General features: G+C 41.2%; 1 protein-coding gene across 1 annotated transcript in view; it reads left to right on the forward strand.

The window, feature by feature from the left end:
- FIGN (fidgetin, microtubule severing factor) overlaps positions 1–23,461 on the forward strand; it is a 125,541-nt gene extending 102,080 nt beyond the window's left edge. Inside the window, exons 3-4 of the mRNA XM_055308551.1 lie at positions 20,011–21,078; positions 21,169–23,461. Of these exons, the coding sequence (XP_055164526.1) occupies positions 20,011–21,078; positions 21,169–22,370 (2,270 nt within the window). The 3' untranslated portion in view covers positions 22,371–23,461. The remainder of the gene's footprint in view (positions 1–20,010; positions 21,079–21,168) is intronic.
- The last annotated feature ends 3,158 nt before the right edge of the window (positions 23,462–26,619 follow it).

The raw sequence follows: 26,619 nt of genomic DNA on the forward strand, positions 1-26,619 counted from the left end.
AGCGTAATGCGGTCTTTTGTTACACAAGGAAACCAGCAGGGGTTCGCATGTGACTGAGTATGAACTGCACAGTCGTCAAGTGCTGTTCCTCCACGACTCAGAGTCGCCTTCCTGGGAGATCTCTCCTACCATGAGGAGCCCAAGTAGTAACCTCAAAGAAAACAAGAGCAATACCCCAAACTACACAATAGGCAGAAGAAATCTCCAGCACCTACTGATGACTTGTTTTATGAAATGAAGAGAGAGATGATGGAAAGAGAGCAATGTGTTTGTGTTTGGGGCAGAAACAAGTGTGAAAAAGACCAGACAGCTGTGTAATATTGTAAACACATTCTTTAAGTTTTAATGAATTCTAAATGGAATGGATTTTTTTTTTCCTTCTTGAGGGGAGAGACAGTAAGGATTCTTGAAGCAGTAACCATTTCTTTTCCACATAGCTTCATATGTTTCCTCAAAAGCTGCAAGTCTTCTTGGAAGTTGAGAGTCTTCTTAAACATTTCAGCAATACCTACCATTTCTCATCCTTTTTGTAATATAAATCTTTGCCACAATGGGGGTGCATTCTTCAGTTAGGCTTATGTTTCCAGGGTTGCACGCTCTCCTCATAAACATAGCAACGGCGCTACCATCCACTACTTTGCATGTGGTGATTTTTCTAATAGCGATGATACATTTGCCTTGATTGCCCCAAATTCTGTTTCATCGTGTCCCTCCCTGTGACCATGGTTTGTACCCAACTGTGATGGGAGGGTAGAGCCAATAGACCGAGGAACAAGACATGGGATGTGGATCTACTGACTGGCTTGTAGGAAAACAGAAGGAATACCTGACTCCAAAAGTTTCTTAAGGGAAACCAGAGGGGATCAAATATACTCCACCTGCCCTTGAACTCCTTCCCACCTCTCTCAGACAAAGAGGTGTGTTCTTTCTTTTTCCCCATTGTCTGAAATGCATACCCTTGACTTCTCATTCCATTTCTAGATGGCCTTGCTCTCTCAGTTCCCACCCATGCCCCATCCACACAGTGTTACAGTTTTTCTTCTTTCCTCTCCACTATTTCTTGCCCTCAGCCTGGATCAGGGGTTGGCAGGCATTTTCTATAAAGGGCTGAATTGGGGTAAGTGTATTCAGCTCTGTGGGCCATGTGATCTCAGCCCAACTTCTCAAGGCGGCTGGGAGCTAGAAGGCGATCACAGACAGTATGTGGGTGGAAATGGGTGTGACTGTTCCAATACCACTTCACCTGTGAAAGAAGAGGTCACCCTGGATTTGGCTTACTGCCATATTTGGGACCCTTGATCTAGGGAAATGACCAGGTTTTCCTCATATTCCTTAAAAGGAAAAATCTCTCGCCTGGATTCTTTTCCCCATAAACCGCTATTCATCTTTATTAAGGTGTTTATCAGTGAGGAAAGTTCTTCCATGGTTGCCATGTCACTTCCTGTCACTTCATAAGTCATTTTCTCCATGGCCCACTCACCAAGGTTTCTGACCCCAACACTACGGACAGTGCTCTCACAGATCACCTCTAGCCTCCTCACTGCCTATTTTGTCTCCTCATCCTACTTGATTTCTCTGATACATATGCTACCATTAAATACTCTGTCCTTGAAAATCCTTCCTCACCTGTCTTTTGCACCAGCATATTCTCTCCCTCTCTCTGTTTCTCTTTCTCTTCTATAAATGTCCTCCCAACCCCCATAGTCCACCGCTTAAATGTCAGTTTAACTCAAGGGTTCCATTCTCATCTCCTTCTACACACTTTCTCTCTGCTGTAATGTCCATTACCATAATTTCAACAGATTCCCATATGCTCATGATTCCTAAACATCTTCAAAGGGCTTTGACTTCTTTCCCATCAAAGGGTAGGAACTTCCAGTGTCTGACTCCTTGGTAGTACAAGCTACTAGTAAGTTCTCTAAGGAGAGGCAAAGTGTAGGAATTCTGTGTCACATGATCTGAGTTGCAATTCTGACTTTCGGGGCCTTGGGAAGGTTCCTTAGATTCATGGAACCTGTTTCATTATACATAAAAAAGAATGACAATCCCTCACTCGACTTTTGGAGGATTAAATGCTATATACATCCATAATCTCTTTATTAACCATTTTACAGATACAAGTAGTTCTAATTTAATGATGATGTCTTTTTAATGTCCCCTTTCCCTTCATTCCTCTAAATCTAATTGGTCAGCCCACCCTTTCATTCCCTGTCTAAAATCTTTCTTAGATTTTTATGTTCTTATTGCACAAGGTCTTTACCCCCTCAATTCTGCTCTTGATTATTACTGATACATTTCTAATAAAAGAGATGAAGGCAGCGCTTTTTGTTGGCAGTAGGATAAGGTCCAAGTATTTAAGTCCATTTGCAATCTGAATTCACGCTTCATCTCTACCTCCGTCCCACCCTATATGTAGACGTATACCTCCCTGTCTTCTAACCATACCAGGCTACCCCTTGTTCCCAAATGTGCCAGATACATTTAGCATCATCTATGATTTTGACTTGAGTATTGATTCAGGCAAAAAAACCCATCTCTCTCTAATTGGTTTTTAAGACATACCTCAACTTTTGTCTCCTCAGTATAGCTACCTCTCCCTACCAGACTTGGAACTAAGTATACTCTTTGGTAAATCATCACTGAAAATAGACTGTAAGTTCCATTGAGGCAGGGACTTCCTTTTTAATGTTTCGAGTTTTTATTTAAATTTTAGTTAATATACAGTGTAATAATAGTTTTCAGGAGTAGAACCTAGTGATTCATCACTTACATACAACAACCAGTGCTCATCACAAGTGCCCTCAATAATCTTTATCACCCATTTAACCCATCCCCATGCCCACCTCTCCTCCAGAAACCCTCAGTTTGTTTTCTGTATTTAAGAATCTGTTTTATGGTTTGCTTCTCTCTCTTCCCCATGTTCGTCTGTTTTGTTTCTTAAATTCCACAAACGAGTGAAATCATAGGTATCTGTCTTTCTCCTACTGACTTATTTCACTAAGCATAATACACTCTAGCTCCAACCATGTCATTGAAAATGGCAGGATTTCACTCTTTTTTTTATGGTCGAGTAATATTCCATTGTATATATATACCACATCTTCTTTATCCATTTATCAGTTGAGGGGCATTTGGGCTCTTTCCATAATTTGGTTATTGTTGATAATGTTGCTATAAATATTAGGGGTGCATGTGCCCCTCAAATCTGTATTTTTGTATCCTTTGGGTAAATACCTGGTAGTGTATTTGCTGGGTCATGGGGGACTTTATTTTCCTAAGAGGGCAGGAGCTCTCGAGCAATAGTAGGCACTCAGATGTTATTATAGCATGAATGTCATTATAGTTTAAACAATTTAGCCAACTAGTCTTATTTTTTTCTAGTGACAATATAAGTTTCAAGAATCAGAGATTCAAGGAAGCTTTAAGATTTTAGTTTTGAGACTTAAAATATATTTTGTCTGTAACCTCTTTTGTCATAATTGACAAACTACTTGAAAACAGGAAGGAAGGAGGGAAGAAAGAGAAAATAAGTCCCTGGCCCACATGCCAGAGTCAAAAGGAGGTGAGAGCAGGAGGGAAAGGGCCTGGGGGAAACCTGAAAGAATGAATTTAAGACCTAAGTAAAAATGAGTTTTTTCAAGTTTCATTTGTTTGTTTGCTTGTCTGTTACAACGAGGGATATTTACTGTAAGATTTTTTTTTTTTTTGCTTAGGAATATGACAAATGATAAAATTATGTGCAGTGCTAACAATACGGCGGATACAAGATATTGTGAGTTCTTCAAAGTTTTAAGGATTAGGAGCCCTAATTCTTTTTCAGAATGATTTCAAGCTTAAATACGTGGTTTCTTTGCATCTTCAGACTTATGTCTAAATGATAAGGCCAAAAGCTGAAGTTTAAAAACAGCTTCTCCAGGGTCACCCGGGTGGCTCATGGTTGAGCATCTGCCTTTGGCTCAGGGCATGATCCCAGAGTCCCGGGATCGAGGCCTGCATCGGGCTCCCTGTGAGGAGCCTGCTTCTCCCTCTGCCTGTGTCTCTGCCTCTCTCCGTATGTCTCACATGAATAAATAAATAAAATCTTAAAAGAAAAAAAAAAAAAACAGCTTCTCCAAAACGTCTTACCTGATAATACAAGCCTCGCCATTACCATTATTATTTAATTATGCCCTATTACCCATATTTTTCGTTTACATGACAATATGTATGTGTGTTGTTTATTCTCTGCACTAGAATCGTAGCAATGCATAAATCCATGTTTGTATTTCTCTTAGAAATTAAAACCAAGGCAAGTTCTGTCAACTTTGTATATAGCTCAGGGTTAAATCTAGGTAAAATACTTGTTAACTAGGTACTCAGTTCCTTATTAAAATTCATAATCAAAATCATAGCTTTTTTAATAAATTTATTTTTTATTGGTGTTCAATTTACCAACATACAGAATAACACCCAGTGCTCATCCCGTCAAGTGCCCCCCCTCAGTGCCCGTCACCCATTCACCCCCACCCCCCCCGCCCTCCTCCCCTTCATCATTATGGAAAGTTATTTTGAAAGCTCACCAAAAGAACGATTTATACTTATCATTGTCATTTTTGTCATTATTACTATTATTTGATACCTTAGAGCCTCTTAGCCTTTGTAATAAATTCTAACGTACAGAATATCTATTCGCTTTTATAAAACATTCATAAATTCTGTGATTCATAAGTAAAGTTATCCAAGGTTATGATAAGGTATTCCAAAGGCACCAACAGGGACCCTCTCTTAGGTTTTTGTTTTTGTTTTTGTTTTTGTTTAGCTATGAGTCATTTAAAGATGGAAGATACAGGTTTAACAATAGTCTCATGCACTGGCTTTTTCTTTCGTGGTTCTGAATACGAATTCAGTTGAGACTTAAAGATAACAGGAAGATCTTTTGATTTGAAAGCTATATGAATTCACAAGGGAATGAGTTTGGTTTCTTCTCTACTTTGTAATGCAAAGAAGTGCATTCCACAAAATCAGATGAAACAAGCCATTAATTTGACAGTCTCAGTCCTCATAGCCCTATTGATTCAAAAAGCTGAAAACAGTTATGGAGGCTTATTGGCTCCAATTAGGCGTCGTGAAGCTTGAGGTTAGAAGAAATGAGTGTACTGGGAGAAGAATCACTCAGCAACAGAATCCTTCTTAACATTGTATCAGAATGGGCATAAAATCTTGGTCTCCTGTTATTTTTGTACTTTTTCATTTATTGATTATCTTTATGGACCTGTTTCAGAATGTCCAGAGTCTCATTTCAAAGCTGATTGTGTCACCTTTTGGGTTGCTTTTAGTGAACAAAAGGTATTTGTCCTATCTTGTGAGATGTTTCATGACTATAAGCTCAAGAGCTTCCTATAAGTCTCATTTAGGTGTTCTCAAAAGAATATTTTCCGTTCCTTCTATATAATTATTATGCATGTGGAAATGCCTCAGGATATACTCTATTGATGGATTAATCAATACAGACTCTATAGATATATTCTTATTTGAGCACATGCATCATCTCTCATGGAAATAACTCCTCTCGTTTGAGGTGTGTAACATTTGGGGGTTTTGCCCTTATCAATAAGAAGCCTAGCTAACTCTCATGACCACCCTTAGTGCATATAAATAATATATATCCACAATATTGTTCTTTAATGCTAAGATCTTAATAAATAGTGCCACAAAAAGGAAGAGTCAGGGAGGAAAATGTTATTCACATTTTTAAGAACAATATCTAATGGAGCAATATAGTGTTATTTATAGCTGCCCTTATGAAAGACCGATGTTTCTTCAAATATTCCTTTCAGAATGTCCATTTTTGTCCATGTTTTACCTTAGTGATAGAAAAGTGATTTTTCCTCTAAATGATCACAATATACTACATCTCAAATAACTTTTCATATATAATCAAATGACAGGAAGATGTTTTTCTGACGTGTGGGTGGGGATGCTGAGGAGGAAAGACTTGATTGCTAGAATCAATTATCAGTTATAAAATCCTTGCTTATCATTTGTTAACAAATCCTCCGTTGAAAAAACCTTTTAACCACCTTGGTATAAGCCTAAATTTGGCCGTACAATGAATATAATCCAACTCTAATAGAAGATGACTGTATTTCCAAGTATATTTAAAATAGGAAAAAATAAGATTATTGTAATAAATCTAACATCACAGCAACCAATTCATGGAGCTTAATTATGACACTACTAAATGTGAAAATCTATTCAGCGCTAGGAACACTTTTCACATTACATTCACGCTAAAGATTGGCTGTTAAGAGCTCATTACTGGTATTTTTCTAAAGAGTGGTTTATTAAACACAGTTACCTAATAAGCATCTTTGGTCGTGCAAATTGCTGAAAACAGTAATGAGTCTGATTAGACTTCATTTCAATTACGACAGCTTGTCTAGAAAAAATATATATACATATATATATATATATATGTATTTCCTTGATGCTCAAAATCTAGCTATAAGACACAGCAGAGTTTAAAAAATAAAAAGCCACCTCTATATTTCCTTTCCACAGTTCACTAATGAAGAGAGAATTGTCCAAGTCATCATCCAATTTACACACTGGAAAACTGGATGGACAAAGTAGAGTCACAATCATGTTTGGTTAAAAACAGCAAAGGCTGTCTTGACTAATATGTCTAAATAAGGTCACCTTTAGTTTCTCCCTGCTTTTTTTTTTTCTCTCTCTCCTTAGGAATATAAAGCTATAAATGAGGTGGAGACTTAAAAATGATTCATTCTTATTTGGTTTGTGGAGGTTATTCTCCAGATTAATAGGCTCACCTTTCAATTATGTTTTATCCATGGATCTTCTACTTAAAATCATAACAATACAGGAAGCTGCTGGACTATGCATGCTAATTATCAGGCCATTTTTTTTTAGTACATATATTGGAAGGAAAAAAATAAACCATGCTTTATGAATGTGCACTAATATTTCAGAAAGTGTCAAGAAATGTTCATTAGACACTAAACTTGATTTTGATATTTAAAAAAAGTATGTTATTTAGCTGCATTTAACAGCTAACCTCCTATTAAATCATGCCTGAATATTACTGCTCAAATTGAAAGAAAAAAACTGTTAATGTAAAAAGCCTTTAAGTGATTAAGCTGTCATTGCTGTCATTCGGGTACTCTAGTAACATTTTAATGCTTCTGGGAGCTATGGCCAGGGATGCAGTGCACCATTTTATGCTATATTCTCTGAATAGATTCTCTTTTAAAGTATAATATCATTTGACACTGAACAGGATAAAATAATTCCTAGGGTAAAATATGAAAACAATGGCTGGATGTAGAAGCATTTATAAAAAGGAGGGCACAATAAAACATCCTCACCTGAAAAACTTCACAAGTTAGCTAAGTGATCAGGTAATGGCCAGGAGACGAAAGCCAAATATAAATGAATGTTCTTGTGGACATTTGGATGCTTTCAAAAAAGACTTACTTAAAATGAGACCAGTTCAGGTATGTCATTTCAATGAGGAAGGAATCTTCTTAGACTTCTGATTCATCATTACTTTTATGAATCTCTATTGTGTAAAAAACTATTCTATAGAAAACACAGAACACTTCTAAATTGACAACTGGGGGTGCTTTCCTATGTAACCCAGTTATTACATATTTTAATTATTTGCTTCTTAGGGGTTTTTTAAGCATTTCATCGAAAATGATTCTAATAAGTGTATCAACTATACTTCAGTTAAAAAAATGGTTGTTTTTATTCACCTGAGAAAATGTACCAGTATGCAATGAAATTGTTACTAGATTTCCTTTTTGAAGAATACCACACATGTCAACCCAGACCTCCTGGAAAATGAGTGCTCAATTAAGGAAAAGAATGTTCGCAATGTAGTTTGCAATCATAAATAAAACTTTTAAGTTTTATAAGTATGGAAGTTTTTTTTGAGGTGTACAACTCGGTTCCAGCCACAAATAATAAATACCCAGCTAAGGAAAACCTGAGATATGCTTACCTGTGATTAAAAATGTGGTGTGCACATTCGTTAAATGATTTAGAATGGACTTTGGATTCTGAGATTAGTAGTAAAGCAGATCATTTTTAGGATAAAAGCAATTTTAAAAATCTCTTTCCTTTTTCTGTCATTTCCCCATTTTCTCTATATCCTTTTTGTAACTACAGACATAACACTGAAATACATATATACAGGCCTCTAGATTTGATTTCTTTTGGTGTAGCCTACATGGATCACCTGCAGGGTTCAAGTTTTCCTATCGTTTAGGGAGTTTGTGTAAATAGGATGCACATAATTTGAAGAGGGAGCAGGAAGATTTGACCTATTTACCTTTTATCTTATTTTATTTTTTAAAGATTTTATTTATTTATTCATGAGAGACAGAGGCAGAGACACAGCAGAGGGAGAAGGAGGGTCCATACAGGGAGCCCGATGTGGGATTCGATCCCAGGTGTCCAGGATCACGCCTGGGCTGCTAAACCGCTGAGCCACCGGGCTGCCCCCTATTTACCTTTTAATGTAAGCAACTAAAACTAGCAAATTTAAAAATTAGTTTATTTTATCTTGATAAACACTGGATGGTATATGTAAGTGATGAATCACTAAATTATATTCCTGAAACTAATATTACACTAGATGTTAATTAACTAGAATTTAAATAAAAACTTGAAACATTAAAAAAATACATTTCTTTCAAATTTCCTGCTGATTTTAAAATGTGACTGTTATCTCCCTTTTCCTTAAAATTATTAGCAAATACTGGATCATTTGCATAACTAAGGAAGCCAATAAAATAGTTCATGATGGGTAAGAAGTATACAATTGTAGTAACAGTTTATACCATATAGAAACAACATCCTTATAGCTTTTAACTTTATTGACAGTAATGAGAGCAAGTTTATTCTTAATTGCTGTATTAGAGACAACGTAAGCCATATTTATTCACAACAGAAAAGAGCTGGATTGGAATTGATTGTAGAATTGTGAGCAAAAGAAAGTGGGTATGTATTTCATGTGGTTAATGTCACTAGACTAGTCACTGATTTAAATTCAGCCAAGGTCTAAAATAAAATAAAATAAATTCAGCCAAGGTCTAAAATAAAATAAAGTAATAAAATAAATTCAGCCAAGGCCTAAACTTTTTTTTTTTTTTTTTTACATAATGGCATCGTCTATCAAAACAGATGAAACTGTATTGTTAAATATTGTCATAGGGCTCGACATCAAGCCAGAATCTGAAGAAATGGTTTTTTTTAGGTTAAGTTGTTGGGCACCCCCTCCAGGACAGGAAGTGCCACTTTCTTTGAGGTCCCTGATATCTTTCCTCTTTTCTGCTTCTGTCTCATTATGCAGCATTCTTTGTTTTTACAAATGGAAGAGCCAACAGCACTAATGACTGGACTGTCATTCACACTGCACTTTTAACAACGTTCTGTTTATCTGGAAATTAGAGCATCCTAATTATAGGTGGTGCTCAGGTTTATTTCACCAGACCATAGAATGGGGCTGGGGGAAGGGGAGGAGGAGTGGAGAATGGAAACTAGTGTTGTTGGTAAGAGCTCCTCGCTTTTAATCCTAGACTGTGTTGATTGTATTCAAAAGCAGTTTATCTTCATACATTGTCTCATATGGAAGAAACAACCCTAAACCTACCTAAACTCATTTCATATGTAGCTTTTTCCACTGCCTTCAGATCAAAGTTATTTTCTTCAAGCTGGACTAAATTATACACAGGTCCCAGGAGTGAAGGACACTGAATTAATGCACTATGTCACCCAGCCCTGACTATAGAATATTTTTATCAAAGTCCAAGACACTATTTTGCTATTGCATTAAAAATTAATGCACGAATTGCCAAAAAAGAGAAAAATGCATAAGTAACCTAAACAAATTTTGTCTGGGCTTTGCACACCTTAGAGTCCCCATAAGCAGAGTTTTTATTAAGGAGAATGATTGAAGAGTTATATACTTATATGTAAATCATATTCTACTCCTTTGTCTAATTGTATGAGAGTATCCTTAATTTTAAATAAATAAGCAGCCTCAGTGGTCTATTTTGTTTTACGTAAACTGTCTTTAGAGGAAGGTTCTAGAGAAACACGAAAAAGAGGACAAATGCGTACTCCATCGTACACAAGGTCGTAGGGTTTGGGAGATTCTGAAATTTGTTTATTGACCCATGTCAGCACGGCGTGTTGGGCAAAAAGTGAATACAGTTCAGCTTAAATATAGCTAAACTGAGCTTTCCATTTATATACTTGAAATAGAATCCACACGTGCAAATAACTATTTACAAATAGCTATGCGTGCACATAATGATTAACCTAACGTTTTAGGATTGGGATGGAGGAAATGAAGCAGCCACGTCATAATTCAAGGTTGGTTCCATGCCCGGTTTATGTTAACTAAAAGTGCGAATTTATTTTATATGACACGACAGTAACTTGAGAATCAACTGGAATAACCCCAGACTTTTAGGACAATGGTAATGGTGCCTTGGCAGAAAGCTTTCTGAAAGTAAAGATTCAAAATGACACAGAAGATGCACAGTACTCTTGGCATGTGGATTTCTCTGGATCAACCATAGAGGCTGGGTACTAGGAGTCTAGCACGGGGGCTTTCGGGTTGTGTTAACCCCGTTTATCCCTGCACGCTACACAGCTCACCTGTTATTTACACACATAAGAGGGTTGATACCGCAGAACAAGGGGAGTGCTCTGTTGTGGCACAGAACATACATATTCATTAGCCCGGGCAGTCCCTATGGACATATGTGGTGTGTCCTGATGATCTTTGTATGACAAAAAGAACCGATGTGTGTGTGTGGGGTGGGGAGGAGGCTGATGGCTCTAATGGATTGAAAATGTATATGGGAAAAGGGAAGAGACAGCATGAGAAATGGAAGGCCATAAAGGACCAACTTTAAAGGTTACCTACAAAGCACTGTTAAAGCCGAGTGCAAATTATCTAAAAACATTCACAGAGGTAGAATAAACAAAATATTTCACTTCACATGGAAGAATCAGTCCTCTTATCTAGTAACCTTCAAACTCTTTCCCTTGCAATAGTTGAGGACACCTGACACTAAATATTAAGATTCACAGTATACATCATTGGTATATTTTAAATTGCCGGTGTATGCATAGCCTCGTATTCTTTGTTTTTGTTTTTTTAAAAAAGATTTTATTTATTCATGAGAGACAGAGAGGCAGAGACACAGACAGAGGGAGAAGCAGGCTCCATGCTGGGAGCCCGACGTGGGACTCGATCCAGGGACTCCAGGATTGCGCCCTGAGCCAAAGGCAGGCGCTAAACCACTGAGCCACCCAGGGATCCCCTCTTTACTTCACTTAAATTAGTATTCAAAATTTTTTACACATCAACTATTGTAAAACCCTGCCCTTACAAAAACAAACGATCAGCCAAACAAAAAATCGAAATTGTAATTTTAAAATAGTTGGAGTTAATGTGAGCATGACTACATATTCACTTTTGAATACTTGGATTTAAGTTTAGGAAATTTTGGGTTCCCCACAGGAAAACATATTTATTTGAATTATGATTATGATTTCCTGGGTTGCTTTAAGTGACAGGCTGTCTGTCCTGATCATATACTGAATATAGACTCCAGTGGACTAAAGGCGATACTTCTTTCTTCGGTGTAATTTGCTTTGCATAAGTGCTCATGTGTTCATCCTCATAAATGGAAGCCATCCTCTTATATATGTCTCATATATTAAAAATGATGACCTATCAGACAAGTAGATACCAAGTTTCATCCTCAGTATGAAATACTGGCAAAACAGTCATTTTTACATTTGGTCACATTTTGATGAGTAAATATTTTTTTGCTGTGAATAAAATCTAACATATTTTAGGGAAACTGACTTAGGTGATAAGCTACACACAAATTTAACTGAAGGATAGAGTACATATGATTCTAGCCTAAGTCATGATGTCTAGAACATTGAATACAGGCTCTTACTAAGCCCAAAAGGATGACATGTAGAACAAGATCGGTTGCTTACCAAGATACCACCCCCAGTTTTCCCTAAGAAATAGGAAGTGTAGCTTTGGAGTAACTTATACAGTCTCTCGAAAGATGTACTAAAACTCATGACTGACCAACCTATAGGGGAAACGTTAAAATTAAATGAAGCTTTGGTTTGTGGTATATTCAAAGGAGCATATTAGGAATGGTGGGGACTGACTTAGGGAAAACATCTAGAAAAAGTATCTGACAAATCAGAGCAAAGGGGGAAAAGGTGAAATTACAGCAATGTGGAAACCAGCTTTTTAAATCATTATTCATCATTCTACACTGCTGTACTGACGACACTGAATCAACCAGAAAAATATCAACCATTTTCCCTATGTTCTGATAAAGAGGACAGGAATGTGTGTGTGTGTGTGTAATAATATTTAGGGTTTTTTTTTTTCTAAAGATACTGCTTGTTCATTTTAGAGCACTATACTTACTAGTTTTCAAGAAAATGTACTTAAGTGTAAAAGCTGGAGCTTGAAGCTTCCTAATGCAATCATAAATTTGATTGTTTATGTGACCGATCACTACCATAAAAATACCCGACGTTCTAATAGGGAGTGGGAACACCGTGACAAAGTGGAGAGAGCGTGCCATGTCCAAAGTGGGCAGCTGGGATTCAGGTTCAGCCAGTTGTTGCCAGGCGAGAATGAGATCTAGTGATACAGAGCATTCACCTTGTCTTGAGAAATAGAAAATATGGAAATAAAGATTCTTTTTATGAAGTTAACTGCGCTGGCCAAACAGAAGATGGTTGCAGGCTGTATGCTGCCCTCAGGCAGTCAGGTGGCAATTTCTCTACATTAGAGGGTGAGGTATTAAAACTGTATTTACTAAGGGCCATTTAGCCAGAAATGCCTGCGTGGTTCTTAAAAAGGATCGCTTTATGCAAATATGGTGAAATGGGAGGAGGGAGTAATTTGCTTCAAAATGTATTATAATTTGGAGTCTTGAGGTGTGAAAGTGTGATTTAAAGAGAAAAATCATTTGACAGTATTGCTATATAATTACCTTATTTTGAAACTGCAAGTTTCACTGGATTTAAACCTGTAAGTACTTTATTTCTTATTTGTGGTCTCTATAATGTTGAGTAACAGGTAACATTTAAAATAAAATACTATGAAAACATCTAGAATCGAAAACATCTGATTTCTGGCCCCTTTTTGTAAGATCATGCTCTGTGTTCTGCTGAGTATGAAAGAATTTCTAATACCTTCCTTATAACCAACATTCCCACTGGAAAATTTCCTTTTCGGTAGCTGTCTTGAGGTTGAAGAAAAAGTGACTTAGAATTCTAGGAGTGATTTTACTTTTTTTTTTCTGTCTAGTCAGTTTTGTTTTGTGCACTTGTATTATTTTTCAAAATCAAAGAATAAGAAATATTTGTTTAGCCGTTCACAGTTAGAAGATATTTTCGTGAATATTATTACTTTAGGTAATCTTCTTAACAATCCAGTAAGATATACGGTACCATTATGGTCCACATTTTATAGCTGCGAAAAAGGGAGTTTGATGTGCTTAAGTGACTTCACCAAGATTTGAACAAATAAGCAATGGCATGAGCAAAGCCCTGGGTCTGACTCTCAAGCTTGGGATATTCACTCTTTGAACAAAATTCTACAACCTTTGTGCTTTCGTCAGTCCCTTTCTATCCCAACACGCTAGCAATGCCTCCAAATAAAACACTGTGTCAGGCAAAATAGTTTTCGACCCCACAGGACATCATAGTAAGTGAAGTAGCAAAGTATAACTGAGACTGTCTGGGTTGGGGTCACTTCAAAGTTCCCTTAACTTCTAAAATCAAAGAGAATTTAGAATGTGAAATGACAAAGAAGACACGAAGCTGAAAAAGCTTCATTGTCTTATAAAAACAGATGTCCTCGATCACCACCGAACCACAGGCTTTATACATAGTGAGCCCTCAGGTCGTTGGCTAAATAAAATTCACAGTCCCTACCACATGGTTAGCTGTTGGTAAAGGTCTTCTAACTTTGGTGTTCTCAAGATGGAACTGGATCGACTGGGTTAAAAAGAACGTGTCATTTCCATGCCCTTCCCCCTTGTTTTTGGATATGACGTCACATTTTCAGGCTGGGAATGATCAGGGAATAGACTAAGATTTCGGATCAACTGGGTGAGTACAGGGGATCCTAGACACTGCTGTGCTGGCCTCCTGGCTTAGGAGGGGGAGACTCCTACTGGGTCTGCTCAAACATTTCATTTGGTCATCGCCTCCCTTGAAGGATCATGATCAGGAGATACCGCATCAGGCCCGTGTTCACCGCCAGGAGGTTTGTAGATGCTCCCTCACGAAGCCTTTCACTGCACAAACCTGTATTTTTGGCTGGTGAATTTGCTGCCCTCTTCCTGGAATTCTGAATGTCCTGTGTGTTGGTTCTAACATTCCCCAGGAGAGGATGACTCTGTTGCAGTGTTAGGCCCAGGGGGTGTCAACTATTACATTCAGCTTGACCCTTGAACAACGCAGGTGTCAAGGGGTCTGCGTGTCACTTCTGACTCTCCGAAAACGTAACAGCCTACTCTTGACCTTACCAATAACGTAAACAGTCGATTAACACACATTTTGTATTTTGTGTGTATTTTATACTGTATTCGTATGATAAAGTAAGCTCTACAGAGAAAAGAAAGTGTTATTAAGAAAATCGTAAGAAATCCATCTGCAGTATTGTCATGTATTTATCAAAACAAAAAACAAAAACTCTGCATACATGTGGACCCACATAATTCATTCAAACCAGTGTTGTTCAAGGGTCAACTGCACTTTGTTGTATTTACCCCAGGAGTGACTGCTTTCTAGAGAGAAGGTGGGCAAATATGCCATTAGATTAAAAAAAAAAATACACTTAAATAAGTACTAATGAAAATACATTTAAATAAGTACTAATGAAAAGTTCAGGGGTACAGTGGCCCACAGGGGCGTAATGGGTGTAGTGAGGTCGTGCAGCAAGCAAGCCTTCCATGCCTGCAGGTGTCTGCCTCCGGTCCCTGCCCCAGGAGTGTGAGAAAACCTACAGATGAAGGCAAGTCCCCAGCAGCCAGCAGTACCCTATGGGAACCTTGTAGAGAACAGCTTTTTTAGACCTGCTGAACGGCTGAGCAGCACACGTGTGTCAGGTAGGGGTCAGGGTAGGGAAGCCCGGACCTTAGAGGAGTATTTCCAGGAATGTGTGCTAAAAATAGACTCTGGAGGCTTAGTGGCTTATTTCCGATTTCCTCCCGTTCTTAAAGTTGCTTTTATATCCTTCATTTTTCTCCATAGCAGCTTCTTTGTCATCGTGAAGCTGTGACAGAGCTTCGAAGGGCGTCACAGTTGTGTTGTTTCAAAATAAAGAACAAAATGGAGCAAGTAAAGCAATGAGGCAGCAACTGCTTAGTAATTAAACCTAAGTTATAATGTGGGCAGAAACGATCAGAAAGGAAAATGTCCTCCAAACTGTCCAGTTTTATGGGAAATATAGCCTTATTCGTTTAATATACATAAATTCATCCTATAGCAATAAAACAGCAAAGTGCTCAGGCTTCTTAAAGTAGTACCTATCTTTCTGGTGTAATACTTCCGTTAAGGTATCTTAAAAGCAATTTTCTATTAAATTACATATTTTAAGAACAAACACATTGCATTGTGAAATTTGCTAGCTGTATTAAGAATTTCCCGATCCTTTCAAAAATAAAAATCGATGTTTTGGAACAGTCCTTCAATTATCTTTAAGAACTATTTTTCTTACTTTCCACTGTTGTCTGAATCTTTATTGTACCTATTTAAGCTATTTCTAAACAGCAGTGGAAGTTATTGTTCTGGAGTCATGTTTCTAAATAATGTTAAAATAGTATTGTTTCTGAGATTTTTCTCTGCATGTTCCAAAGAGAAACCATATAAAAGCTGTCTTTAAAGCCCATCTTATTATTTGGGTGCCAAGTGACACTCGTGTGCTACTTCCTACACATAGAGAACAGCAATAACAATCAAATGGAGCATGATTTTTTTTTTTTTTGTTGCTGTTCAAAGAACATTTGGCTCGACGTTTTTCTTCTGTTCCACATCAGGACTATCACCACCAGTAAACAGAATAACAACAACAACAACACAACCAAGTTTGGTTCTCCTTCCAATTAGCATTAAAATTCAAAAAACTGATGAGAAAGCTCTCTGTGCTCCAAAAGCACAGGACAATCTCCCGTACGCTGGCTTATTCGGCTCCTACTAATAATAATAACTAGTTTATGCTTAACTATTAACTGGAGCTTTCAAGTAACATTAGTGATTTCAAAACCCGGGGTAAGTACTCGTGTTCCAGGGGATGTGAATAATTCTGTTCCCTTAAGGTGATTTAATCAAAGCTCAGTCTTGCCTTTGGTGGCCTCGCTAAGGTTAGTGTTAGTTAATATGCATCAATAAATAAACTTTCAATTATCTTGGTAAGCACATCCAAAAATAGCACGAGAACCAAAAGGCAATGGTACATCAAGTAATCGTCCCAAATAAATAATTTCGTTAGGATCTTTGTTCAATTTCAGATGCAGTAGAAAGCTTAGAAAATGTATTAGTCTTGCCAGAGTTGAACTTCACAGACCTGCTCGGTGAAAACGACCCCCCTCTTTTATGCAAACTTTACATTCCTGTCTGATTTTAACTTCCTAAAACCATTTTTTGCAGATTTTTTGTAAACGATTAATTTACAAGAAAAAATTTTAAGCCAATAAAGTAGAAAGCTGCCCCTTTTTTGTTTATTTTTCAAATAATTATTCCAAAACCAGAGAGTTTCTTTCTTTCTTTTTTTTTAATGGGCTTTTATCACGTTCTTCATGTATGTTAACTAATGCCAACGATGGCTTAGGTCAGCTGAGGAAGCCACGCCTCCTAGTGTGTGTGTGTGTGTGTGTGTGTGTGTGTTATGTTGAGTTTGTGGTAAATCCTGTTTTCTCTGACTCCCAAATTTTTTTCTGGAGGCCTCCTTTCAAGACATTTATTCACATTTCTTCTGTATCAATGTAATCAGACTTCCACTCAGAGCATATGTGAGTTCTTATTTTTTTCAACTCTGTATTTGAAAATCTTTTAAAGAAAAAATCCTACTAGAAATTCCCTGGAAATAATTTACAGGACTAATGAATTTGTAGGTCTTTTAGACAGTTCTACATTATAGTCACATTAATATTCTTTCCTTTTTATAAGGCTTGAAGTAAATCCCATGACACTAGAAGAATTTAGATACTGATTACTTGCGATTGGTTCCTGGTGATTTGCTCTTAATAATTTCCAGTTGAATTTAATGAAAGTATGATTCCTGAAATGTGCTTCATTAAAATTGCATCTTTTCCCCTTTTAAGTGTGGTTTCGGTCATTTCACCCATTCTGCGATGTGTTTTCCTTCCCCTCCCCCCTTCAAAAGGAGTGATTGAGAAGGCAGAAACAATTAAGAAAAATCACTTTAGTTCCTCCTAGAACTCACCCCCAGAGTTTCTCAGACTGAAATGATGCAAGCTGTACTTCATCAGGATTTTACAATTATTTTTGTAATTGGTGATATATATATATATATATATATATATATATATATATATATATATATATATTTTAAGTGGAGTTTTAAAAGAGAAACACATATGAGGATTTGGGAGGAGTAAGGGAAAGGAGGGTGAAGAAAGAATCTGTTGCATCTACAAGAGAAGTAAGGTCTTTCATATTTTTATTAAAAAAAATAGAGAGCTTGATTAAGTTATACTGTGCAGCATTCAGACTTAATTTAACTGAGATGGTGATTTGCAAATGAATATCTACATGGGTCCTTTTTAAAAATCCAAATGCAAATGAGTACAACTGCAGTAAAATATATTTGCAAATGAATCCTGTTGCTTTATTCATTTATTGTGTAATTACTGCAATCCTTCCCACCTTGTTTTCAGTATTTCTTAATCATTAAGTCGGAAGCATGACAGCAGTGCCAGCCCTGGCATGATTCTCTTTGACTAAAACCTTGTAAATTAACACAATTAGCACAGCATCATCCTGCTAATTAACTTCCAGTGTCTGGTGCAGTGGTTTTGCAAACAAGGAAGAGAGAGTCAGGAGGGAATCAACATGCCATTCTGTTACCAAACTCTGTGCTATGTTCAGTTTAGCTCAGCAAGTCAAAGCTGGCCATGTCAGAAGCCAGAGGCAGGGAACGAAGAGCTAAAGGGCTTGGAGAAGGAAGGCGGAAGGGTGTAGGAGCTGTCAAAACAGACTGCCGTAATTCAGAAGGGAGCCGATGCCACAGATGCTTCGTTGAGACCAGGCCTCCTCCTTATCGAGGCATCTCTGCCAGAGGGCATTAAGGCAGTTTACAAAATTCACTTTGGCTAATACAAAAGAGATTAAGGAGGCCTACTTAATACAGCTGTACCAGAAGAGGAAGTGTTGGAACCACGCAGAGATTAGAATGAGGTGAGCCAGCCCCGGGAGACAGAGCAGGGCGCGGTGCTGTATGGTGACCAAGTATACGTGAGTCCTTGAGGGTCCGAGGGAGGGTATGTCACAGATCCCTTTGGGTGCCGGTTCCCTAATGTGCGAAGAGAGGGAATTTCTAAGGTCTCCTTAAACTGTAAAATTCCAGTGATCCTCTGATTCTGAGAAAAGAGTCTTGTTTGACAACAGTTTGCTACTGAAGTCCCCTTGCTTCAGTTAGTAATCGGGCAGGTAACAGAATTACCCGCAGCGCCTCATTGTCTAGGGGCGCTCTTGGAGTCCATGCCGCACACACACTGCTTCCCGCAGAAGCCTAAGGAGAACCCCGATTCTCTCCCTCTTTATTCTTATGCTCCCTTCCACCTGTCTCCTCCCCCCCCCCCCGCCCTCCTTCCTTCCTGCCTCTTCTCTCTCTGTCCAGGTGTATACACATCCGTATACACACGCACATGCACGCTCGCACGAGCACACACGTGGGAGGGGTACGTCTATGCGGGCCTATGTACGTGTGTGTATCTGCATGTGTCCTCTCCCCTCTCAGTCCTTGGAGGCCGGGGGCGGGGTGGTAGTGGTGGGGGGGGGGCGAGGGAAAGATTGTAGGAGAAGGAGGGAGCGTGGCAGCTGGAAGACCGACAGACAAGTGATGCTTGTTTTTTTTTTTCAGAGACTCAACAACAGAAGTGAGAGGCAGAAAGGAGCCAGTTGTAATTCATACCGAGTTGTAGGCTTTGTGCGATGAAAGCGATGGAGCGCTGCCTGGGAGATTGCTTTGCTGCACTCCACGAAGCAGATTTGAAACTGTCGTGGAGCACTTTAGATGAGAGTTGGATTGTGGAGTGACCTGCTATGTCTGTGTCATATTGTTCTGCGCAGGGAGCATTATACTGTGCTAACTAGGTGTTCAGTCCCGAAGAAGAGAGGGGTCCTAGACGTGATCTGTCGGCTGTGTCTCGTTTTTACATTGGCTAAAATACAAAACAGAAACTCTGGTGTGAAAAGACACAACAGCCACATACTGCCCGTGTTCCTAGTGTCACGTGCCGGATGTTTAACAGATCCGCATATTTCCTTGTTTTAAGGACCTGCTGTCGAAGTCTGATCTGACAGGAGCGTGTGTGTACATATATACGGGTCCCTGCGCGTGTGCACTGCGTGTGTGCGTGTGTGCAGCAGGTAACCTGATAGGCTCCACCGGAATCGATCTGCTTATTGCTTAAGGAGGAGGAAAAAAAAAAAAAAAAAGAATCCCGCCCTCTACAGAGATCTTTATTCAAATTCGGTTGCCTTTTCACACAGGACTGAAATTCGGTCCCCTTTTAAAGCGCACGCACTGTGCGGGCCACAGTGGATACTGTGAACTGTGGGGATTCTTTAGGATGGCTGTGGCGTTAATGGAAAATCGCAGGTAACGAAGGAAGTTAGGGGAGAGCTGTGACCCTTTCCGATGAGCACCTTAGTAAATTGACTTTTCCTCGCTCCTCCCCCCCCCCCCATCCTCAGGCTTGAAGATGCAGTGGACGCCGGAGCATGCGCAGTGGCCAGAACAGCACTTTGACATCACCTCGACCACTCGGTCCCCCGCGCACAAGGTCGAAGCCTACCGCGGCCACCTGCAGCGCACCTACCAGTACGCCTGGGCCAACGACGACATTTCTGCGCTGACGGCGTCCAACCTGCTGAAGAAGTACGCGGAGAAGTACTCGGGCATCCTGGAAGGCCCCGTGGACCGGCCTGTGCTCAGCAACTACTCGGACGCGCCCTCGGGGCTGGTGAACGGTCGGAAGAATGACAGCGAGCCCTGGCAGCCGCCGCTGAGCTCGGACGCCGTGTACCCCATGAACTGCGTCCCCGAGGTCCTCGCCGCCGGCAAGGCCGGGGTGGCGCCCGCGCTGCCGCCCGCCGACGCCTCGGCCAGCATCGGCAGCTCCCCGGGGGTGGCCAGCAACCTGGCCGAGCCCAGCTACTCGAGCAGCAGCTGCGGCAGCCACACGGTGGCCAGCCTGCACGCCGGGCTCCCGTCTCAGGAATACGCCCCGGGCTACAACGGCTCGTACCTGCACTCGACCTACAGCAGCCAGCCGGCACCTGCACTTCCGTCCCCGCACCCGTCGCCGCTGCACAGCTCGGGGCTCCTGCAGCCGCCGCCGCCGCCGCCGCCGCCGCCGCCGCCCGCCGCCCTGGTCCCCGGCTACAACGGGGCGTCCAACCTGGCGGGCTACAGCTACCCGGCGGCCGGCTACCCCCCGCAGGCGGCCGTGGGCGCGGGCTACAGCCCCGGAGGCGCGCCGCCGCCGCCGCCCTCGGCCTACCTGCCGTCCGGCATCCCCGCGCCCACCCCGCTGCCGCCCAGCACCGTCCCGGGCTACGCCTACCAGGGCCACGCGCTGGCGCCCCTCGCGCCCTCGGCGCTGGCGGGCGGCTCGGCGAGCTCGCTCAAGCGCAAGGCCTTCTACATGGCGGGGCAGGGCGACCTGGACGCCGGCTACGCGGGCTACGGCTACGGCCAGCAGAGGTCCGCGCAGAGCCCCATGTACAGGATGCCCGACGGCGCCCTCCCGGGCTCGGGCCCCGGCCCCGGCCCCGGCCCCGGCCGCGGGGGCGGCGGCGGCGGCAGCGGCGGCGGCGGCGGGAGCGGGAGCGGCGGCGGCGGGAGCGGCGGCGGCGGCGGCTTCGACCGCGGCGCCGACCCCGCCGCCCTGGCCTTCAAGCCGGGCAAGCAGCTGCTGGCCCCCGAGCAGCCGCGCAAGTTCGGCGGCCAGCCCGGCCGGGCCCTGACGCCGCCCGCCTACGGCGCCGCCAAGCCCGGCCTGGGCGCGCGGCCCGGCGGCGACTCTTTCGGCAAGTACCCGTCGCCGGGCGTGGGCGAGCCCGGGGAGGAGCACCGGCAGCTGCTGCCGCACGGCCTGCAGGGCCCCGCGCTGCGCGCACCTACCTCAGCCGGCCACGCCGCCGACGAGCAGCTCAAGGGCGCCGAGCCGCACCTGCTGGACCTGGTGAGCAGCGAGATCATCGCGCAGGGCCCGCCGCTGGACTGGGGCGACATCGCCGGCCTGGACCTGGTGAAGGCGGTCCTCAAGGAGGAGGTGCTGTGGCCCGTGCTCAGGTCGGACGCCTTCAGCGGCCTCACGGCCTCGCCGCGGAGCATCCTCCTCTTCGGGCCCCGCGGCACCGGCAAGACGCTGCTGGGCCGCTGCCTGGCGGGCCAGCTGGGGGCCACGTTCTTCAAGATCGCCGGCTCCGGGCTGGTGGCCAAGTGGCTGGGGGAGGCGGAGAAGATCATCCACGCCTCCTTCCTCGTGGCCCGCTGCCGCCAGCCCGCGGTGATTTTTGTCAGCGACATTGACGTGCTCCTGTCCTCCCAGGTGGGCGAGGAGCACAGTCCGGTCAGCCGGATGAGAACGGAATTCCTGATGCAGCTGGACACTGTACTCACGTCAGCCGAGGACCAAATCGTAGTCATTTGTGCCACCAGTAAACCAGAGGAGATCGACGAGTCCCTCCGGAGGTACTTCATGAAACGACTCTTAATCCCACTTCCCGACAGCACAGCGAGGCACCAGATGATAGTACAACTGCTCTCACAGCACAATTACTGTCTCAGTGACAAGGAGTTTGCACTGCTCGTCCAGCGCACAGAAGGCTTCTCTGGGCTAGACGTGGCTCACTTGTGTCAGGAAGCGGCGGTGGGCCCCCTCCACGCCCTGCCAGCCACAGACCTCTCAGCCATCATGCCCGGCCAGTTGAGGCCCGTTACATATCAAGACTTTGAAAATGCTTTCTGCAAGATTCAGCCTAGCATATCTCAAAAAGAGCTTGATATGTATGTTGAATGGAACAAAATGTTTGGTTGCAGTCAGTGATGACTTCTTTAAAAAAAAAAATGTAATGAATGTTGGCACACGCGCATAAAACCTGCTACATAGGGTATAGAGCCCCTTTCCAGTAGTGTTTAAATCGCAAAGGGTACTGGGGAAGATGACGATGGAGTTGCATCTTTAGCGTCAGGGTAGATTTGGAGGAAAAAAAAAAAAACGCATCAAACGAGAGCTTCTGATTTGAGAGCCCCAGATACAGAAAGCATCTGTCGATGCTCAGTTCAGTTCAAGCTAGACAACGCTCACCAAGGAGCAAGGTGCAAGTGTGTTGATTTCAGAAGGACATGAACCTCGTGTGTTGATTCCATTCTGCTGTTCTCGAGATTTAGTTGCTGTCAAGTGCCTGGAGTGGTGCTTTATTTTTTGTTTGCCTCACAATTACATTGGTGGCATGTGCTAATATAAAGAGCTTTAACTTCAAACATTATTGGACTAAAGAGATGAACGGTTGTGTGACGACAGAAAACCAGATTTTTGCCATTTTAAGAGCAACAGTATTCCTCAATCCTGTCTGTTCTGCAGTACTAAGCTAAGAACAGGTAAAACAGGGTAACGGTAATCTGGACCTTAATTTCTGCAGTTCATTTCTTTTAATGTTCTTGTCTGCAAAAACTCAGGAAAGCGATTGTGATTTGTACAGTACCTCAAAGGAATGTGTTGAAAGCACTATGTACTGCTGATAGTAATGGGATAGGCTTCAATGTTACTTTATATTAAAATGTATGTTTACCTCAACAATTGGAAAAAAGAGCAAGGAAAATTACTTTGAATGTATCCGGAAAAAAATACTGACGTGTGATACAACCGAATATTTACAATTTAAAGTAGAAATGGAAGGATTTTTTTTTTTAAAGATTCTTTTACTAATTATGGGGAATTAACCAGAGCAGAATAATCCTTTATGTCAAAAACTGCAAGAGTTCTTCGTACATTGCTCCTTGATAATGAAATGAAAATGTTCTTAAAAAGGTACACTGGTTAATGGAAAGCTACTTACTCAGTTCATGTTAGTGTCTAGAACACTCAGCCACAAGACCTGTGTAGGGCCCTGAAAGTCACAGTACCGAAAAACTAGGACTGCCTTTTACTGCATAGGTGGTGGTGGTGATGATGGTGGTGGTGGTGGTGGTGGTGGTGGTGGTGGTGGTGGTGGTGGTGGTTTGCAAGTTCTCTCTTAAAATTGCTGGGAATGGTGTCCTTCTATTCACTAATCTCGCTTATAGGCTTGCCGTGCTGTTCGGTAGAATGCAGAAGATAGCAAGCAAAAACAAACAAATAAATAAATACAAACACCAACCAACCAACTTCTCTATATCCACAAAGAACATCTACATCCCCTCTTTCTGACGCCTCTCTTCTCAGTGCAATTTTGCTTCTCATTTTGAAATCTTCTGGGCTATAGTGCTCCCACATTCATTTCTACCTCAGTTTTGTTACATTTCTCTTGGAAAGGAAAGTAGAAAATTGGACGTGGACACACACCCACACACGCGCGCGTGCACACAACTATTACCTTGTCAAACACGTTACTTTGTTTTCTCCTTTTTTCCATAAATCCAGTTTCCAAAAATAACGGTCTTCGTGCTTGCTTCTACCTGAGTCCGCCCCTACCCCCCCCCTCCAGAATATGTGGCATTTTTCTTAATTTCCCATTCTTCTCCTACACCCCACCAAGTTGTTCTTTGTATCCTTTAATGCTTTATGTGCAACTTTTCATTGATAGCTAACTGATGTTCGGCAATGCCTCTGAACAGACAGTGTAGGCTGTAGCTTTCCAAAGCCACTGCCCGTGCATAAGCAGAACAGCCTGGCTTTTTGAATGTATTTTTCCTGTTTTTTTTTTTTTCTTCCTTTTTTTAGTTGAGAGATGCAGTAACAAAACTGTTGCAAAGCACTGGCATTTTATGTATTCAAAAAGTGATGTACATTTTTTAAAAATTTAAATAAATGCAATGAGAAGCCCCAAGAAAGCTTTCTGTTATTGTTTTTTTTTCCTTCAAAAATTTTGACTGATTGCATTCACAATGTCAAATTCTCTGACACACTTACCATAGAGAAAGCTATTGAAGGACTTCATCGTATTTCTGAAATTTTATCATGCTTGATCATTACCCCCCTTTTTTTGTATTTTTCAATGTTGCGAGAAACTGAGCAAATGAACCAAAATTTGATTTACTGTGATATCCTATCAATTAAAACTGTGCTTACATATGAATATTCCATATTAAAAAGCAGTGCCTTTCATTAAGGATACAAAAAATAATATTTAAATACGTCCTCTGCTTTTCACAAGTGAATAAATGCTATAGTTGTGTTCTGGCTCTACCCTGCACATCTCTTATTGTAAGGAAATTCTAATATCCCCATTAACTTGTAGGTCCATATTGATCTCACTGACAAGTTTACTTTTGCACAGTGCTGACCTATTTTCTGTCTTTTAGACATTACATTTCATTTCCGCCAACATGCTGTGTTCACTTGAAAGCAACTGGCAAGTTTTGACAAACCCAGTCTTAACTTAGACAACTTTGGAAAATCCAATATTGACCCACATTTTTGTGGCTGGTAAGAGTTAATGCCAAATATGACTGCACTATTGTGTTTTACACTCATTTATAAAACCGAAAATAAGGTCCTACATACCGGCTTTTAGCTTTAAGTGACTTTAAAACTACTTTGCGGTATGAGTGGTCAAAAATCCATGTATTTAGGAAGAAGCTGAAGTCTTGTGTGAATTTCATTTAGCCTCGTGAATTCTAGGATTTGATCTCTTAGGAAATTGGGCATGCTGAAGAAATGAAGATCTGTTGGGGGAGATAAGGCTGACCTTTGAGTAGATAGTGCTCTCCTGTGATTCTTTGATTCTGCATGGCAGCATTATGAGCTCTTCTGTGGACTAGCCTAATAATGAGCTCTTTTCTGACCATCCCTTCTGGAGCTTGGGGTGGGGGCGGGGTGCCACATCCTGAGAAGTGAATATGTACAATCAGTGATGATAGTACAACTGAGTAATCGGGCTTCATACCCTCGGCCTCTTTCTGACTGCTAAGATTTTGGAGAAGGCTACTAATGAAGGTAAGGTAATGAGCCAGTCCAAATCCCGTGCCGTCTGGCCAGGGGATTTGAGCCAGTCCACTTAACAGCCCCTAATTCTCTTCTTCACAACCGCAATAACATTTCCAACAGGAACAAAAAGGAAGTGAAGGAAACCACTTCAGGAGAAGGATCAATAGGAATTCAAGAGGTAGTTCATAATGACCTTATGCGTGACACAAATGGAAATACCCTACACTCCTGGCATGCTTCTCACCAAAATATTTAGAACATTAGTGACAATATGGAAAACTTTGCTGACTGAGCTGATCAATGGAATGTGAAGGCAGTATACTTTAAGGCTATTTACTTTCACACGGAATGTTTATCTATTAGTCAGTTTGTATTCTACTCAAATGCAGATAGACGGGTATAATGTTTTCTTGTGCATTTGAAACCTATCAAGGAGAAAATAAACCATTCCACTAAAATACATAGGCCAAACACCATCTGGGCAAGTGATAAAAGCTATCCAGAGGCTATGCTATGTAAAATAGCAAGGTCAATTTACATGGGTTGCATAGTACTTGGCTATGCAGTTTTCAGAAGAATACATCCAAAAAAAAAAATCCAAATTAATTCCTACAATAGGTCTTTGTAAATTTACATACATTTGTGGGTTGGAAAATACATTTTAGAGGCATTTAGAGTGTGTTTCTCTAGAAATGTGTCCAACTCCACAGAGAAAGATACTTTCCTGATCCCATTCTCATGTTTCTTAACAAGAATTGGCTATCATCATGGTCATTGAAACTGTATTTTGCAAAGTGAAAGGGACACAGTTTGTTGAACTATCGAGGCCACTAAGGTAAAGTTCTAATATATATATAAAGTTCTAATATATATATGTGTGTGTGTGTGCGTATACACACACACACATATATATACAATTAGCATGTATGTGTGTGTGTGTATGTATGTGTGTGCTGTTTTCACCACCACCTATTTGAACTTTAAAACTAACATCTAGTTTACATTATTCAGAAGCAACTGGTTAACTTCCTTTCTTCACGTGCGCAGATTCACATGACCACTTGACAATTCAGTGTTTTAATATGTGTTTTTCTTTTGAGAAGGAAAAGCCTTTGGTTGTTGAATCACTTGCCGATTTTTCATACAAAGCACATTAGCAAACATGGAG

This window comes from Nyctereutes procyonoides, unplaced genomic scaffold, assembly GCF_905146905.1.
Source record: "Nyctereutes procyonoides isolate TBG_1078 unplaced genomic scaffold, NYPRO_anot_genome, whole genome shotgun sequence".
Classification (NCBI taxonomy): domain Eukaryota; kingdom Metazoa; phylum Chordata; class Mammalia; order Carnivora; family Canidae; genus Nyctereutes; species Nyctereutes procyonoides.